A 20,339-nucleotide genomic window follows, 5' to 3' on the forward strand; every position below is an offset into this window, starting at 1 on the left:
TGTCTGAAGATCTGTTGCGTTAAGGAATCTGTTACGTAACGCAGTGTTAATCATGTGCCTATCATCTCGGACTGTTGTGACCCTGGGGCGACCTGGTCGACTTGCATATTCCACGGACCCATTGGCTTGAAATCTCTGCACAGTCTACCAATAGCACTCTGACGCACATTAGAGCGGACAGCAACCTGCCGTTGAGTTTGACCAGATTCCAAAGGCCTATAGCCTGACCCCTTTCAGCAAGTTAAAACGTCTCATTTTAAGCTGCGATTTTAAACAGGTACATCAAGAGTGAACAACAATGACATTTATCAACGCATATGTATTGTCCTCCACTTTCCATGGATAGAGCGAATTGCATGTGCAAATCATTGACATTAAGTGGAAGGTGGATTTTTATATTGTCAATTTGAATTAAAAAACGCCATTTGTAACAGAATGTAAGTGAAAGAACCTAATAAGGAAATTTCAACGGCCAGTGTTTTCCATACTGTTAAGAAATTTTGTAAAGACATTCAGTAGTATATATTTCAAACAAAAACGAAGATTTTACAACTTTTAAGAAATGGTGTTACCAATAGCTTGACCCTTCATTAATGACGCCGAGTATATATATTACCTGTGAATATTGTACAGTAGTGATTTGCATCATTTTGTAAACTTAGTTAATTTTAGAAAGCATGTGTGAATTACATAATGTTTCTTGTTGTTTGTTAGTTTCACACCTCGTTCTTTTACGGACTGGTTCACGGATTTCTTTTCTATTCTTGAAACTTGTATGAAAATATGTAGTAATTAATGAAAGCGACAATATGATTCTTTTATGAAATGTCTCATTGTCGCATTTGATATAATGTGACATTCCATCACACACCCAAGGCATTTAAACACACCATAAGCATGATTCACCTTCTTGGGCCAACTTTTGAGACCTTCATCACATTGGACTTTCTAAACATAGAATCCAGTCAAAAGTTTCCTGGTTGACTCACACTTTGATTGAATGATTGAAACATATTTTATTCAATGAAGAAACGGATTGGGCACAAGTTATCCAACTTAAATAAGCCCTCTCCACATAGTTACAAGTGTATATTACAAAAAAGTTCAACAAGAGGCAGACAAAGGGTATAGATATGTACAGACAGAGTTATTTAAATCGTTTAGTGTTATGGATGTAGATATGTACACTTTTAAAAACATTCTGATTTTCGCTAAGCGAGAGACCTGCATTGCCATTTAAGATGAGATTAATATCAATACATGATCTATTATTCACTATATTTTCTAAAGAGGTTAACATTTGTTCTCTTTGAATTATATATAATGGACATTCCAGAAAATAATGAAAAGCATTTTAACAATTATGGCCACACTGACAAAGTGCATCATTTCTAACATTAATTCTGAATAAATCATAATTAAGTGTACTTGTCATATATCTTAATCTTGTTTGCAAAACATTTAGTTTCCTTTTCCCATATGAGAAATGTACGGGTGCACATTTTTGTTTCACATGAACTGCAGTTTTAAAAGACACAACAGATTTACAGTTTCTGATAGCTAAGGGGATGTTATTCCACAGTTTAATTGTTGATGGAAAAAAGGATAGAGTCGAGTATCGTAGTCTTGTACAGGGTTGAATGTAATTACTGGAGTTTCTTAATTCATAATTTGTTCGACTACCTACTACAGGAGGGAGTAAATCATAAAGAAAACTTGGAGCAAGGCCTGTATGTATCTTAATAAATAACGATAATTTTTCACCCTTCTTCTCTCAGATAGTAAATCCCATCCCGTTTCAAAGTATAATGATCTAGAAGAAGCATATCTCTGCAGACCAGTAACTATACGAGCCGCTTCAAGTTGTAACTTTTCTAATCTATTAGATTCTTCAATAGAACACCCGTCCCATACTTCAGATGCGTACACGACATGTGGTCTTATGAATACAGTATATATGCTTGACAATGTTGTTCTATTCAGGAGAAACTTTAACTTTCGAAATGCTCCAATCATTTTAGAAGTCTTTTTAACAATACTTGCAATATGATGGTGCCAACCCCCATTACATGAAAATGTTAGTCCCAAATGTTTATGAAAGTCAACTGGTTTTACATGACAATTGTCAAATTTCAAATTAATGTCTGTTTGGCCATCTTTCGTCGTAAATAGTATAGCTTGCGTTTTGTTCGGATTATAAGAAATTGGCCAGTCCTTTGCCCAATTACATAATATTTGTAGATTTTCTTTCATTATTCTTTCCATCAACTGCTTTTCTTTTGACAAGGCTCACAGTGACGTGTCGTCAGCGAAAAGCCGAGTTATACAATGTAGTTTATCTGCTATCTCATTTACATTCACAATGAAAAGAAAGGGACCTAAAACTGATCCCTGTGGAACTTCTGCTTTTAAAACCAAAGGCTTAGATAACGAGCCGTGAACAGAAACTGATTGATTGCGACCACTTACATAACTATCAAACCAATCAAGTAACTTTCCACTTACTCCGTACCTTTCCAATTTAAGTATAAGCCCTCTGTGCCAAACTCTATCAAAGGCCTTAGATACATCGCAAAAGACCATACAATAGTGTTCTTTGTTATCTAGTGACATACAGATTTGGTTATAAATTTCAACAAGTTGTTGTACAGTAGAGTGGCCTCTCCGGAATCCACATTGATATTTATATAACAAATCATTTGAAATGAAGTAATTGTAAATATGTTTAAATACAACTCTTTCAAACAGCTTCCCAACACAACTTATAAGTGAAATAGGGCGATAATTTGATACAATTGAGTGATCACCCTTCTTGAATAGGGGCATAACATTTGCATATTTCCATTGGCTAGGATATACTGATAAATTAAGTGACATGTTAAATAATATGCACAGTACTGGGCTTATAGACTCGACCGTTTTACTAAGTAACTGATGACTAATCTGGTCTGGTCCAGCAGCTTTCTTGAGAGGTAGACATTTAATTATGTCGGAGATCTCATTAACTTCTATTATCATGTTATCTATAACGGCATCCGTGCGCCTGTCAAAATGTGGTATAGATTTGTTATCTGCACCAGTCAGATTAGCTACAGATTCGAAATATTGATTTAACATGTTGGTTTTATCTACATCTGAATAAGCTGATGGACTTTCCTCAATAACACTTCTTTTTAGAGCGGGAATAGTAGAAGCGGAACCTGACGTCTTGATCAAACTGCGTAATATTTTCCAATATGATGATTTATTTTCTCCATAAAGTTCGAATAAAAAACTCATCAAGATTAGAATAAAAATGTTCTTTTGCATAACATTTCATGTTATTAACTTTATTTCGTTGTTTTTTTTGTACTTCAAAATATCAGACTCTTTCTGTGTTCTGATGGCTCTTTTCCGTAGTCGATCCCGCTTCCTACTTTCACGTCTAATATTTGAATCATACCATGGTTTGTCATTCGGTCTTATCATCACAATTCTAGAAGGAATACATTGTTTGGTATAATCATTAAAACGTTCATAAAATGCACAGCAAGTATCATCAATATTAGAACAGTCACTAAACAATGACAACCAATCAGTATTGCTAATAAGTGCGTTCAGCTTCTCATAGTCACCATCTTTGTAACACCAGACCTTTCTAGGATATGCAATCTTAGTTGACACATGCACATCTAGGCTGACAAACGTGCCTTTGTGATCACTTATAGTTCTGTCAAAATCGATAACACCACTTTCTACAACCTCAACATCATCACTGACTATAATTGGATCTAGTAGTGTGCTGGTTTTCCTCGTCACCCTAGTAGGTTCTGTTATAACGTTACATAAGTTTTTTCTGTTTAGGATATCTGATAAATTAAGTTTAGATACAGAAAGTAGATTTTCATTCAAATCACCAACAATAGTAACTTTACTTGAAATATCTAAAGCACCTTCGATACTATTATCGAATCTTCCCCCAAAATTAGATGTATTACTTTCTGGTCTATAAACGGTACATAAGATGAGTGGTTTTTGTGGAAGCGATAATTTAACCCAAATGGACTCGTCAAATATGTTTTCTAGATTGTAAATTCTATCAAAGCTTAGATTCTTAGAGATATACATCATAACACCACCCCCGAAAGAATTTCTGTCTCTTCGTATCGGGTCGTGAAAATTTTCCCAAGCTAAGGTTTCATTATCAACACTTATATCTAGATGGGTCTCAGAGAAACATACTATGTCATATTCAGATAAATATTCTGACAGATAAGATTGCTTATTACGTATACTTCGTGCATTCAAGTGAAAAATCGACAACATGTTGTCTTTCTGAACAATAGGACCTGGGTTAGGCTCTACGTCACCAGCAAGCTGAAGTAACAATAGAATAATCAAGGTTATGTTGAGATTTGTAACTTGTGATTGAAGCAGACACAGAAACGTAAGCGCACAGCAAGCTTTCAATTCTAACAATAGTAAATTGCACATAGCCTCTACTTCAACACGTAGTAAACTGAAAAGTACATTTTTGTTAACAAGTAGGATACTGATTTTGAAACATTTCTTGAGATTTCTAGAGCATTTGAGATGTCTGAACAACCCGATCGCCGCACGGTATTGCGTTACGTCATTACCCATATGGCTTGTTTACTTCGTGTTGATAGATGGTACATGTGCGGATACTAGATCGGGTTATTTGCAGGCGTGTCAATGAATATAGTTGTACATGATGGCATGGCAATGCAGGATCTCTCAAAGGTTCTAAAGAAGATAGATGAACAAAGAATATATACAGTGATTCAGTGATGGATACAGATATACACGGAGATATAGTTTGTGGAATATAAAAACCAAAGGTGAGATAAAGAATAGTATATACAAGCAATAATGCAAACATAAACAAGTATCGAGATAAACTATTGTGTGTTGATATACTAGATACAATTCATAAATAGAAATATTTTACGTACTTACATACGTCTGAATTTCTACACACATACAATCTAAACATGAATGTGAGAACAGAAGATAGTCGCTAGTGTCGCCTGAACTTGTCCAGGTCCGACTCACGCTGAATCACACGAATAGCTCACTCACACTTTAACTGACGGTTATCTGAAGCACCACGTCTACTTTGACACCTCTTATATTTTATTATTTTATTTTGATCCTTATATAACAGTATACAGGAGCGTAATTTGGTATCTCAATCATGTTCTTGATTGCACAGGTCCTCTAACTGTCCTACCTGGTTATAATGCCACCCTGGATATAGTGCCATATTTTCTCCTGGACAAACGCTGGCTTTATAACCAGGGTATATTGTATTTGTTTTAGGTTAATGTACATCATCGTAAAAGCAAGCCTAGTTTGATTCTGTCTGAAATGAACATTTAAAACTGTGTAGACTGAACATCATGTTTCTCGATATCTTCAGCAGCTTCAGGCTGTGTTGGTGGTACTTCTGAATCAGGATACTCCTTAACGACACCATACTTGAGCAAAAGGAAAGCTGCAAAGAAGCCAGCTGACGATAGCAACTGAAGTCCCGTGTCCATCCCTTTCATACGATACCGTAGGCTAGGGAGATCATACAGTGCGCATGCTCCGACCTCACCACACGTTGTTTCCCAGAGAGAGCACGTTGTGTCAATGACCTTTCCATACACTATAGATGATGGAAGGAAACCTAGAGGAAAGTATATATTATCATAAGTAACATCAGGATATACACACAACATTACACACAGACCCGTGAAGATCCGGGTAAGAATTTGTCTCCAGTAACCCGTGCTTGTCGTAAGAGGCGAATTCACTTCCTGACATGTCATCGTATCCCAATTGCGAAGATCGATGGCCATGATGTTGACCTCAGGATTGCCTGGTCCAGACTCGATTATTTATAGACCGCCTCCATATGGCTGGAATATTGCTGAGTGTGGCATTAAACAACCAACCAAACAACCAACCTCCTGTATCAAGCATCAATTTGTCAATGTAGATTTGAAACTAAAGATGCCATAATTTGGTTTATAGTATCTATTCAATGTAAATAATATAATGTTATAAATCGAATGTATCTTGTCGTCATAAGATGACACGTTATTTAACTTGTCGATGTCATCCAGTAGAAAGATACAAAAACGCCCCCAGCTCCTTCACCTTCAAACTTGTAATAACTTGGAGCTGTCATTCTTATATTTAATACTGAAACTGATAAGTAGCTTCTAGACATGGCATCTCTGAAGCCTGTCTCATGTACATTGTTGATAAAACAGATATGAGCCGGTGTAAGATTGAAAACATACCCGCGTTGAAAAGGTACCCGGCGGGTCTTTTTTCAACATTGAATATTTACCCGGCTATGGAAAATAAACCCGGATCGCGTATTGAAAAGATACCCTCGTTGAATAATGACCCTCGCTGTTTCTACACTGTCAAGTTAGATACATATGTTAAGATATATACGCGTATACAACGTACCGGACATCTTTGGTTTGATGCAATGTGCGAAATAGCCACTGGTCCGCTAGTCCGTGGCTAGTAAAATTCCAGTCGGGCCAGTAAATCTCCAGTCACTGGGCCGACTGGCAAGTGAACTTTCAGGGGGTGATTTTGAAAACATATAATTCTCTCCGACATGTTAACTTATAATATACTTTTAAATCATGCAAGATTATGGCCTGATAAAAATGTTCATCATATTTGGCAGCTTAATGATGAAACCCGTGTCTACATTCAAATTTTGGGCTAGTGATATATTTTGTGGGCTAGAAACTTTCAGGCATAGCTTGCCCGACTGGTAAGTACAATTTGGAAACTATTTCGCACACTGGTTGGATGGTGAACATAGACACAACTTAGCTCACCTGGACAAACTTCAGATGAGCTTATGTCGTTGGCTGTATGTCCGTCATCGTGCAACATCTGTAAACATCATTTCCGAAACTACTTAGCCGATGAGGCTGAAACTTGACATACATGATCCAAACCAAGAGGACACCAAAGGTTGTTAGAGGCATTCCGATCAAATTTCAGATATGGCGACTACAGCCGCCATATACTGAAAATGCCATTTTCGCTCTTTAGTCCCCAATTTCTGCAGTGAATCAGCTGAAAGTTGATATATCTGTGCCAGATAGCAAACTCAACACATTTGCTTTACTTCGCCATTTTACCTCTGTCTGACCTGTTATTCGACACGGCCTTTAATTTCAGTTATATCTTTAAAACATGTTCTCTGAAACTACTACCTACGTGAGTGATGAAGCTGAACATTTTCATATATCTTCTTGCAATATGTACATGGCCATATTGAAAATGCCATTTTGACTGATTTGTGACTCATTTCTGCAGCAATTCAGCTGAAATTTACTATGTAGGTACTGAATAGTAAGAATCAACAAATATGGTGCGGGTTTTGCTGTGCATCGCATTTTACCTTCATTATAAAATTGCCATCTTGTCTCATTAGTGGCTCATTTTCGCACCGATTCAGCTGGAATTTGTTAAATAGCAATGCGGAACGCATGCATATCATGTTACGGATTTGGCTGTGTGGCGAGCTGGCTAAGGCGCCAGGCTAGTGATCCAGCGAGGTTGAGGTGTCGGGATCGAGCCCACCTGTGACCGGGTGTAAAAACCTTGGAGTCAACTTTGTGTGCAGACTCTTTCAGTGTTGTCACAACCCCTAGTGTACAGTACACAACCCTGTGCACTTAAAATAACCCACGAATCCGTTGGTATTTGACCAGATGGTGGCCACATGAATACGTGCAAACACCTAGTTGCGGGTATAGCAACGTGCAGTGAACATGGACAAAGTACTGTGACTATGTGTCCCAGTCCACCCAGCTGTGAATGGGTACCTCGTTAGGATGAGAAAGCCACAATAACTCGGTGCGCCTAGTGGCTGCAAGCGTTGTATACTCCCCAGGGAGTTGAGATTGATAATGCGATGTGCTGTTCAGATTGACATCCAATGATCGAGGGAAAAAATACCAGCGCCTTGAGCATGCACCAGTGCGTGGATATGTGCGCTATATAAATATCCTATAATAATAATAATAATAAGGAATTCGTTCATCATGCATTGTCATTAACTTAAGCCAATATTTCATCGTTCGAACGTAGGAATTAATATAAACTGGAAACCGTCAACATTCTCCATATACTATTGCATGTGGTGTCTGTGGACCGACATTTAAAAACATTTTACATCCTTGTAAGTGAATTGTTTCAATGCTATCAGATATTTTAACCCACCAAGCTTCTGACACGTACAAACATATTGGCTGAATTTGGCTGTCAAATATTAATAAAAATACTTTCATAGGTACTGGTCATAATTTCCTTAAAGATCACATGCAACGTAAAACACAACTTTGCAAATTCTGATACCTTTCGGTATGGACTTACTGAACCAAATCATCAAAAATGCAAATTCAACTTATCAAGTTGAAAAATAACGCGATGAAAAGAAACTCGCGAAATCGGAGTTCAAACGATTCACTAATTTTCCCCCAGCGCTTGGGGAAAAAAGTGGTTTCAACAGTTGGGCTGCGCTGCGCTCGGCTGCGGTCATAGTCACATGTGCAGTGAAATAGGTTCGCACAGCTTGGAAGCGGGTTGTTGGGTGAAGGCTTTGGTATGAGCTATTTTCTAATGTTTTGTTGATATTTCACAGGCGCGAGCTTTTTATGTTATGACAGTAGATTACCGATTTAATTGTTTATATAATTCATTTGTCTATTTCACCACACGTTTTTCTTTCCGAGTCACTTTCTCAGTTCGATACTTAAAAGCAGTGTCATTATTTAGCCCTGACAGAATTTCTAACTGTGATATAGATACGTCGTTGTCACAGACAAAACACAATGTCTGTTTTACTGACACCTATGTGTCTGCCTGCCCGTCTGCTAATGACAATATTCAATACACAACTTCGATCACTGACCACATGCAATTTGAACACCTATCAGGCTATACACCATAAACAAATCGCATTGATTTATGGCCCGAGTTCGGTCGCTGTCACATTATGTAATTACACAAACAGGCAGGTGTGATACTTTTACACGACATGTTATGATGTCTATTGATTGCAAAATGTTATACACACAAAATGAGCATGTATTTACAAAACCCAACATCTCTATATATACACACATAATGAGCCGTGGGGGCATCTGCAAATGTTGAACCAGCCGTTACACTTGAGTGCACACCCACCCGCCCTGACTGGGTTCGGTATCCCGGCTGCTTCGTTTCTTGGGAAGTAAACCCAAATACAAAATATTGCACTTTTGATTTGCGATTGTACGCTTATAATTTTGTTTGTATGGTTTTTCATAATCAGCAATGTTTATTATATGTGATGAATAAGTGATAACTGTGTTTTAATTATGTTTGATTTTTGGGTTGCATGTGACCTTTAAGTTTATACCTAATTCCATTTAAGCCTTCTTACTAGGAGCTGCAAGCTCTGAGACATCTTGTCTAAGACTACAATTACAAGCGAAAACAAAAACTAGATATTTGTGGCAGTTTACCGCTTCAATGTTTCTCTCATCATAAAGCGAGTTTTCCTTAACCGCTAATTCCCCACCTCTCCTAAAAACAAGATTCTTAGTTTTATCTAAATTTACAGTTAATCACCTGTTATCTGCATACGATTTTAAAGTGTCTAACTGGCACTAAAGACCACCAATAGTATCTGACACAAGAATTACATCATCCGCAAATAACAACATTAGAATTTCAAGTACATCTGGAAAAAATTTTTCTCCATGTTTACCATAATTTGTGATTTCTACAGGAAGTTCATTTATAAACAATGAGGATAACATTGGACTCAACATAGAACCCTGCCGTAAACCAAATGTAGCGTTAACTCGGATTGAACTCTGACACATGATTTCACTGTTTTATATATACTCATAAGAGCTTGCAACTTTGGTTTACGACGTATGATGAAAGCAATTTCCAGAGTTTATCTGTATTTACAAAACCAAAAGCTTTTCTAAAACCTTCTTCTACACAGATTTTTCTCGATGATAGCATACAATGTGAAGATATGGTAAACAACTGAATAGCCCTTCCGAAAACCAGCTTGAGTTTCAGAAGCTTTATCCATAACATTTGCCCATTTTGTTAGTCTTTCATTTAAAACACAAGTATATATTTTTCCCGTGTGAGCTGAGTAAAGGAACTATAATTGCTCTACTCCACATCGTGGGAAAAAACCGTTTAAAATATTTTATTGAACATTGCTACTCAAAAGGGCATTATTTTAGATTCAGTTGCTTTAATCATTTCTATAAGGACGTTATCAATACCTGGATATGTACCTTTTTTCATATGTTGTATCACATGGATTCAAATCACTGTTTGGACACTGTTACGCAGTGGAAAATTAAACTAAAACTACATAAATTTTGACTTACCTTTCAATCAACTAAATGTAAAATCCCCTTATAATCAACTAAACATGAAATCCCCTTTTTAACGCAATGAGAAATGTGAAACAAACTAATAAATCATGAAGTTTAAACTTAATATGAGGAAACTGTCCATCTAGCAACTGTCAAAATGTTAATGGATAATTCTCTTGACTATGTGTATTTCTGTTTCTATTTGATCTATACTTTTCTTGCTAGTTCAACATCTATCACGTGGAGAGAGCTACCCATTAACAACCGTCACTAGCGCCTAAAACTGAAAGTTTTAACATCTGTATCATACGCGGTCGACCTTCGCACAGAATCTGGTGCAGCTAATGTCCTTGCCGCGCGTGTATTTGTGCTATCAAGTACTGTGTCCGAGAACATCAGTTCTTCACGGACCCTTCAGAACAGACACTAATTTAAAAAAATGAAAATCTATACTTTCGCAAACGTATATTGCTTTCATATGTTATGATTAACATATATTTCAAGTTTGAACAAAATCGGTGAAGAAATGAATATTTTAGAACATTCTACCTCTACACCCGTTACATCCGTTACATAAAATACACAAGGCGTTGACACTCGCGATGCTAGAAACCTGATTGAAACTAGACAGCCCGATTCTACACAAAATATTGTGTTGAGCTTGTGGGTCATGCTTTTACCTTTCTACCCATCGTATTCAATTTGTCTAACTGCATTTCATATTTGACCACTGACCCTCGCATTAGCACTACCCTCTGCTTTGAACAAACGTCTGGCCTCTCGTTGGTAAACACCGAAAATCTTGAATGTTATTTAAGCCGTTTCGAGACAATAACACATATGCCATTTGTAAACAATTACACATATGCCATTTCCAACACCGACATGCGCGTTAATATTTCGTGTCACCTCGCTGTTGTCTCGAAATAGTACACACAAAACATGGATCTTAACGACCAAATTGATTGAATATAGTTAGTATTAATGAACTTTGATTAGGTATAATTCGATGATTTGGTCCCATTTTCTCCTGTTCTATGCTGGAAATAAACTGAACGCCTAGTAATAGTAACTAGAAAATGGTTGTTACCACATTATATAATTAATGATAAATAGATCTAACACATTTGAAACACATAACTGATTGATTCGAAAATTTATTTATGCAAAAGTGTAAGTGTGAAAAATATAAAAATAAAGAAGAATATATTTATTATTTTTCATACATCATTTCAATATAACATCCATATCTTTTCTTACATTTTGCATGGGGTTGATAATGGTGACACAATATAGGCATTGATCTTAAAGTATAACAATAGTCATGGTATGGCAACATCTGCGTGATGCTACCTAGAAGTTGATTACACATCGGACCACTGGCGTGTTATCTACTGGATATGGAAAATCACATAACTATGATTATATGAAACTGAATATACCCCTCCAACCCCAGATACAGCAGTGGCTGCTGCAGCTTTTTATGTCATCGGAAAACGGACACATTATGAAATATTAATAGAATGAATCCAATAAACTGTTCACAGAACTACACCATGATTGCAGTAGGTTGTGAAATAATCATGGTTTGAAAAGGTGAAAAAATATCTTCACATTTCTCACATCTTGTTTTAACCAGACATATTCAAATCCAAGTCTAAACAGAATATGTTTTATATGAGTAGCCCATATCGTACAGCCAGTGTCGTCCATTAGATAGCATTGGCGAGGCAGTCAGTGTTCATCCAAATACAGTAGCCTGCACCAATACTTAATATTTAACCCTTGGTGTACTCAAGTCTGGGAGGGGCTCTGACACAGTCTCCCCAAACCATAGCATTGTTTGTTGTTTTACACATTTTATGCTGTACATCTCAAATAATTTTACAATATGGGGTGCCCTACACTTCTGCACCATAACACACTATAGAGACAATCATAGCACCAACTACCTTAAATATAACTTGGCATTGTATATTTCCAACTTTCTTTTAAAGAACCACTAAACTTTGTTTTTTGTTACTCTTTTAACCATTACATATGAAAGATTTGTGGTTAGTCTTATGCGGAACACCAAATTTATTCTTTAAAAACTTGTGGTTAATTAATACCGAGCGATTAAAAGTGGCCAAAAAGTCGCCTGCTTCCCTCTCGCCCGCCAACGAAACCACAGACAGGTTACGTAACTCTGTCGCCAGAGCACTGCAGTGACGTCATATGAGGAACGATTTTCAGTTAGTTGTATAGAAAATGTGTAGCACGCTCATCATTTTGATGATTTCTCGACATCAACGATGACATGCCGAATCGTTGCTTTGTCGTCAATTGCTCCTAGGGGTCTGGTGATGGTGTCCCCATGCACAGATTTCCACAGGACCCCGCAGTTCGTGCTAAATCGGTTATGTTTGTGAGTGCGAAGCGAGCGCTGTGGAAGCCTGAAACGATATCTTACTTGTGTTCAGATCGCTTCACTGAAGTTAAAGAATCAAAACTACTTACTAGTTGTTGTAAAATATGCATATGATTGATGACCATAAAGATTTTCTATGACACAACTTGTAACATAACGATTTCTTCCTCGGAAGTGAGGTTGTGGTCGAAGTAACAATAATATTGTAAGTAGTATTATATTGACATTCACCTCGCTGCCAGGAGAGAAATTGTTATGTTATACGCTATGTCATGCAAAATCCTATTGGCTATCAACAAAATACATATTTATTACCAGTAGAAAGTAGTTTTGATTTTGTAACTCGGTGAAAACAAACCTAAATACCATTTATCCTCAGACTGGCGGATGTTCCCGACAGGGCGCCGCCATTTTTAAAAATAAAAAAATCTGTTAGAATGAATGAGATTATAGTTTGTTTTCATCAAGTTAGAAAATCAAGACTACTTTCTACCGTAGTTAAATATGTATTGGAATCATAACCAAACGGATTTTGCATGACACAACTTTATAACATCGCGATTTCTTCCACGGAAGCGAGGTGGGGGTCGAAGTCACAATACTGCGCGATAAATTTCTTGCTACATTCCCATGGTTAATGTCCACTCACCAGAATGTAGATACTAGTCAATGTGCGTCTTTATATTTGGTCTTATAATCCTAATTAGTTTATTATCATACTTGTATGCATTTTGAAACTAAATAAAAGCAGACGATCTGCTGATCCTTATAGTGAATTTATAACAGAACTGTAATATCTAGACATTTTATAGTTTGCCAATGTGAATCATAATTCGCACACACACCCTAGTACATGTTGTCTGACTCATTACACTTCACGGCGAAAACAATGATTCTGTTGAATGCTACGACAAATGAATAAAATCAAAATGCAAATATTAAAATTAAAACAGATTAAAGTTATAGGAACAATATCAGGCCATTACCTTGTTCGAGGAATGTATCCATCAATATCCACAAAACTGTTCCAAATGATGTGTCTTTTAACAGTTTAATATACGAAAAGTGATAAATCTTTTCAGGTATTGGTGTATAGTCTCATTGGTCACCCAAGATAGCACACCTGGCAACTAATTGCATAATGTCCGCCTTTCTTTAAAAACAGTAATTTAGTTAGCCAATAATGGGCAATCAATCAATGTATTGCCGGTTAATCCTTTGAAAGAAGGACGTTGTTTTTACGCAGACACCGACACGACAGAGTGTATTCAGTATAGATTAGTAAATCTACATACATAAACACTACCTTTTGACAATTCCGCTGTGTAAGATAAAAGTAATTAATCAATCAGCGTGTTATCGGTTAATCCTTTGATCGATGTTTATAATGTTGAATATTTACTCCAGACACAAGAAATGCCAAATGGGAACCTTTGTCGGGTAATCTAAGTGTGTTACCACTAATTATACCTGTTATAAATTCATTAACTGACCATCAAGTGAATGATGACAAATAACATGTGTAGGTTTATACCACCTAACACGGGTTACAACAAGGAGTATTAATTGCTGTATTGCATGTGAAAACTTATGGGCCGACACTGTTTTGAGAATACAAACAGATTTTTACATGACATGATTAAATATCGAGGTAAAAAACACAGAAATGGGATCGATTTGGATCAGTCATTATACAAATAGGGCCTAACGACACCAATCGATTTTGACAGAATCGTCTATGAAAACAAGTTGTAACTCGGAAACTAGGCAAAGCAGGAGACAAAATTAAATGACAGTAGATTGTGAGAACATATAGCTTTTATTTTCCACAACAATTGTCACGATTTCAGGTTTATACGAGCCTGTAAACAAGATAATTTAACCCCTAAAATGTAGATGAATTCTGCATCGGCCCTCAAAGCTATTCCTCATATGACGTCACAGACGCGCGCCGCTCTGATTGGTTGAAATTTCGTTCGCGGATGAGAATTGTGCACTGTTGTCAAAAAGGTCGATTTAAGTCAATTAAAGGTCGAAATGAGTAGTTTTAATGACGGGGTTTCATTTATAACGATGCCAGTTAGTGATTTATGTATTTGTACCCCCTAGGGTTTATGTGACCTTTAATACCTGTACAATGTCATATTTGCCTCTTTACTCTGTGTACCATGAGTAGTTTGTGCTTTAGTCCAAATAAGTTTAGGTGGTAACACAATATCCACATATCATAAAAAGACACAATTTCGAGACACACCATACAATTTTAATTTTTAAAACAAATCACAATAGTGAACTGGTCAACAATTTCAGAGAACATTTTCCAAAATTCAAAGCAAAATCACTGATTGTGTGTTGAAATATAGGTATGTATGCACTGCTGTTAAATATAAAAAAGTAAAGCAAACACAGTTGAAATGCAATGACTTTATCAGTGTTAAATTCTTTTGAAATGTGTAACATTTTTATACGGACGTGCATCGGCACGATATCAAAGATTTGGATGTTCCCGTCTGGATCTGCGGCGTCTATCAAAGACAGGCACAGTCGTCCAACAAATGATTTATTTCGGTCTCACCGTATGTACAGCGTTTTGAACAAAACATTTTGATAAAACCATAAATATGTGTACACAAGCCATTCCACACGGAATTGCGAGAGACCATATTAAAACACAAACACGAATCTATATTTAAGTTATATTGCTAGAAATATACATAAATAAGTACATGGGTAAAAGGTAATCCGGCGGGCGTTATATCCTACACTTACCGATGAAACTATTCAGGAAAGATGACATAGCGACAGCCATGGATTTGTCCCTTGGGTGCACTGTTCTTTCAGGGAGTTGACAAATAATCAAATTATAAGTCAAAATAATCAAAACAACAATAATTTGTCTTTGACATAACAGGATGTGTTCATAAATCATTATAGTGCTCCGTATTTGGCATAAAAATACAGCACTTGTTCAGCTCTATACAACTAAACTAATTTCTCACTTAAATTACATGTTTCACCGTGACCTGTCATATGACCTTCATTAAATGCTTGTCCTTGGAATTATAATGTTAATGTTACGAATCGCAAAAAAACCGAGCGAGTTTGTCTTCGACTAAATGACCACAGCTAAGATTTCAAACATTTTAAGGGATCAATGAGGCATCAAAATGAGAAGTTTCACAAAATACTGATGGAACTCAAGTCGGTATTTAAGCGTATCCGTTTCTTTATCCTTTCCAATCTAGGAAACATCGAGATGTGTCATATCAAAAGTTATTATTTATAAGACAATATTCATGCGTAATATATCATTCTATATATACTTGATGATAGACTAATATCTATACAGAACTGCCTATAGATTCATAATAGAAACCACCACTCATGAAAACGACAAGAGATATGACTTCAACGTTTCAACAGTCAGCGTTCCCTAACAACAAGCAATATTCAGCTCCCAAAAATTTCAGTGGTGGATGCACGTTAAAGAACATCATGCAAAAAGGTTGTTTGAATAGGGTTCCAGTATTTAGGGGTTTAGTAAAACTTTCAAACGTTAATAGACATGTAAAGGACATTTCCAACTGTGTCACTTCAGTGACAAAAATGACGCTCCATGTAGTTCTCTAGTTTGGCTTGTACCATTTGTGACCGTGTATTTTGTCAGGAGAGTAACCGACTTGCCTCTTCGCGAAAGCTTGGTATCATGTATTGATATATAGGAATGGCACAAGGGACGGATTGTTTGTAGAAAATCTTTCATACATCTATATTGTTCCTTTTCATAAACCACAGTACTTCCTGTAGCCTACAATTTCTATATGTGAGCCCTGTACTTTTATAGCTTTTATGGTTTTTCCATTAAGTAGTTGGAATTTCTCTACAATTTTGTACTGTAGTATTCTGCTTCAGTCCCAACCCATGGCATCAAATAGTCTAGATGTTGATTGAATGTCCCCTTATCATATTGGCCAATCCAAGACATTGATAAAAGAAACCTTATTTTATTGATATATATATTTTCACATAAACCTATATTATGTTAATACCGCAGCAAGCTGCTTACGTTCCAAAATATTACATATTTGCATATTTATGAAAATGTTTTCAGCACCTACTTCATTATTGTCATCATGACAGGGACTAAGCCAAATGTCGCCGCCAGGCCGGACACCAGGTCAACAGTGATGTAGGGATACAGGTAGGGACAATCTGTCGGGCACCTGCCCATTGTGCCCTCGTTACCAGGAATCTCGCTGCATCCTGTGTATGTCTGAAACATCGTATTATACAATACAATACAAACACGATGTTGAAACATTGATGAAAGAAACACCACAGGACTCTGACTGTGCCTTAAGTGTACTCACAAAGAAGCTGATAAGATATGTCACACTGGGAGATTATCAGGCGCAATTTGAGTATTAATAAGGAACAATCTGTGGACACAACGTACAGATGCCTTGTAATATTATGTAAAAAGTCACTTTTAAATCTCAAGAGAGATTTTGCAAACGACATACATCCAGAAAACATGGTACAACAAGACTACATTAAAAAATGCAAAAATGGTATTATATTACTACAAGAGGATCTTTTAGATATCCTATCTCATATTGAAGGGGAGTGAGGTGCTCACAGATCCCTCCTGGGATTGAAATCCCTCCAAACAAAAAGTGAAACACCCACAGTGCCTTTCCGACATCCTGACATACAAGGAGTGTGCTACGTACTGTGCCATTTTGAGACTGGCATCCTGCCATACAGGGATTGATATACGTCACGTTGTCAACTCCACACAGAGGCATGAACTCAGTTGCATCACAGTTGCAAGACGTATTGTTGACCATGGAGTAGCTGAAATATATGGGCAATGTCAACGTCAGTCATTGATAGGGTCTTCCCCAGGCGATAATAAGTTTTCTCTTTGAATAAGGAGATGTTGCTTACCTTACTCATAAGATTGTCCAGTTGTTGATCGTGGTCATCTTCTACAATAACATCCTAAATAAGGATTAATTTCAAAACAAGATTGTCTCGTAATAATTGTCACTCACCCGCTGTCACCTAACCCTTTGATGTTCTGGCTGTCACACCCTAAGACCAACGTTAGAGAATAGAGGACAGTTCCAATTGATACCACTATGGTCGTGAGCTTTGTACATCCAATGCTGGTAAGCCGGAGTCGGCTGGTGACTATGCCTCCAAGAAGGGTGCCCACAACCGCCCACAACAGCTCTAGAATACCTTCAACACGTTGTGACATAAAGCTGTGAATTGCGTTGAGAAACTTCAAAACAATCATATTATCGCTTTTAATAATCTCTTTCCACAACAGTAAATAAATCACCGGAAACAAAATGGACTATCCCCAGACAGGCTCAGAAGACTCCACCTTGACCCGCAGTGAGCTTACAGATAAGAGTCACTCACAATCTGGGATGATGTGCGATTATCATCGAGAGGTAGGGTAATCTCTGTTGCTTCACTACACTGTCCCGCACCCTATATATCTGACTACAAAACGTATACGTCGTTTGAATGTAGAGATCGCTACTTACTCAGTATGAAGTTCGCCTCAGCTGCTGTCGTAGCAAATTGGTTCGCGATGTATTTTGGAGCAAAGCTTAAATAACCACCAACAAAGAACAAGCCACTGGCGCTTCCAAAGAGGAGACAGTCGACTACTGGATTTTTTAATATTCGTAATACCGCCCTTGGCATGTCTGCGGGTGCAAAACAAATAAGACATTAGTATAATAATTGGAGCATGAGAAATTGGATGGCGTTCAAATGCAATCAGTAAGTGACTGACTGGTGTGGAAAGAACATAGGTGAGCGGCATTATTACAACATGTAATCATGTGCCAGTATTTGAAGTTGTAGGATGATTGAATGGAACTAAAAGGCTTGAAACACCCATGCATCATAAGGAGTTTATACTGGGAAAAGATATGCCACATAACCAATGTGTCCTTCAGTTCTGTTTTCGCGTCATTTCCATTTTATCAACACATATCACCCCTGTATACACAAGCAAGTAAATTGATGTGGATGAGTAATTACAAGCATATTACATACCGTGATGTCTAGAACGACTCGTATCCCAGGAAATGTACACTTACCGACTACATCATCTTTCAGTGACTTGGTCGTGTCTTTGACTGTCGGCTTCTTTATGTGCCTTGGAAAGCAGCCTAATGGTACAGCAAGGAAGAGAGAGCTGCACTTCCAAGCACCAGATACCCGATCCACCATGCACCGATCCACTGCGGACTACTTTTATCTAACTGTGTGTCTTGAAATACAAACATGCTATACCCAGTAAATATGGAAATGTGTGCGTGTGTGTGTGTGTGTGTCTGTGTGTGTGTGTGTGTCTGTCTGTGTGTGTGTGTGTGTGTGTCTGTGTGAGAGAGAGAGAGAGAGTATTGACATGAATAGGCTCTTTGCAGGTGGTCTTTACCACCGACGCGATACATTTAATCATAACACATAACAAAAGCATGAAAAACACCAATCACGTACAGTGTGTCACCTGATAACCTCAGCGTTCGCACTTGCATTGGAATGCAGGCACACAGACAATGTTAACATGGCAACGCATCAAACTTACACGTTTGATAACAAAGCAAGTATGCCACGACTCACAGATCAGCAGTTTAATGCTGAAGGCTTAATTCTGGACAATCCGTTGCACGAGTACTGGATCGTCACACTAGTTATTGACATCAACTTTTGGGGTCATGGAACGCCATGCTTGACTTTTATATGATTTCATTGTCTGCATTGCATTCTGGATGATAGCAGTATGTTTCACATTTTTTTTGTAATATAATGCACACGATTTTATCGTGGGCTTCATTTAAAGTTTTTAATTTGGTTGTGTATTGCTATATATTTTTTATTGAAATCTCCGTGTTTGTGAACCATGATTTTCGAGACTACGTTACCTATTTTTCAAATGTAGTTGAAACGGAAATCTTAATAATTGTTCACTTTAAAAAAATGCTGCATGCGCATTTGTATTTGATGCATTATTGTTTTCTGCGAATTTGTGTGTAGAGTGTATTATTTCTTGTAAGACGTTCTTGTGAAGGCAGGTGGAGTTGTTTTGAGTAACTGTTCTGCTCATTATTACTATCAGCACAAAACCCACCGTTAAGATTAAGAGGAAAATTGCTGAACCATCCACCAAGACCGAGTGCAACAGCTGGTCCAAGGAACGCCATAGTCATAATGATACCTGCAAGACCATGGATGCAAAAACAATGCAATCAGTATATTGGATGAACCAGTTCCTACAGATACACCTACTTTAAAACGCACAGAGTCTTGTAAACGCATAACTTCCTCTATAGTACAACTTTGTCTGCATGCCCAACTTCTTATACAGCCCCCCCTTCCTCTACACTCAAAAGTTCCTCAAAATGCACTACTTCCATAGCACGCAAGCGTTGTCTACACATGTAATTTCCATTCCCTCTTTCCTCTACTGCACCAATTTCTTT

The 20,339-nt window shown here is 37.3% G+C and overlaps 1 protein-coding gene across 1 annotated transcript; it reads right to left on the reverse strand.

Moving 5' to 3' along the window:
- Positions 1-5,378: 5,378 nt before the first annotated feature.
- On the reverse strand, positions 5,379-19,037 carry LOC124281049 (solute carrier organic anion transporter family member 3A1-like). The gene is made up of 7 exons (XM_046717058.1): positions 18,954-19,037; positions 18,390-18,554; positions 17,886-18,075; positions 17,562-17,685; positions 16,947-17,101; positions 15,598-15,662; positions 5,379-5,674 (listed from the first exon to the last, which is right to left on the reverse strand). Exons 2-7 carry the CDS (start codon positions 18,550-18,552, stop codon positions 5,379-5,381), a joined length of 993 nt encoding a protein of 330 aa, XP_046573014.1. The 5' UTR covers positions 18,553-18,554; positions 18,954-19,037.
- Between the last annotated feature and the right edge of the window lie 1,302 nt (positions 19,038-20,339).

This window comes from Haliotis rubra, unplaced genomic scaffold (genome assembly GCF_003918875.1).
Source record: "Haliotis rubra isolate DU_JTF1 unplaced genomic scaffold, ASM391887v1 Scf279, whole genome shotgun sequence".
NCBI classification, from domain to species: domain Eukaryota; kingdom Metazoa; phylum Mollusca; class Gastropoda; order Lepetellida; family Haliotidae; genus Haliotis; species Haliotis rubra.

Coding starts and splice junctions, on each gene's coding strand:
- LOC124281049 (XM_046717058.1), bottom strand. CDS start 18,552: ATGCCAAGGGCGGTATTACGAATATTAAAAAATCCAGTAGTCGACTGT. Junction 15,663..16,946: donor GTCATGATGACAATAATGAA/GTAGGTGCTGAA, acceptor ACTCCCTGAAAG/AACAGTGCACCCAAGGGACA. Junction 5,675..15,597: donor TTTCCTGAATAGTTTCATCG/GTAAGTGTAGGA, acceptor ACTTTCCTCTAG/GTTTCCTTCCATCATCTATA.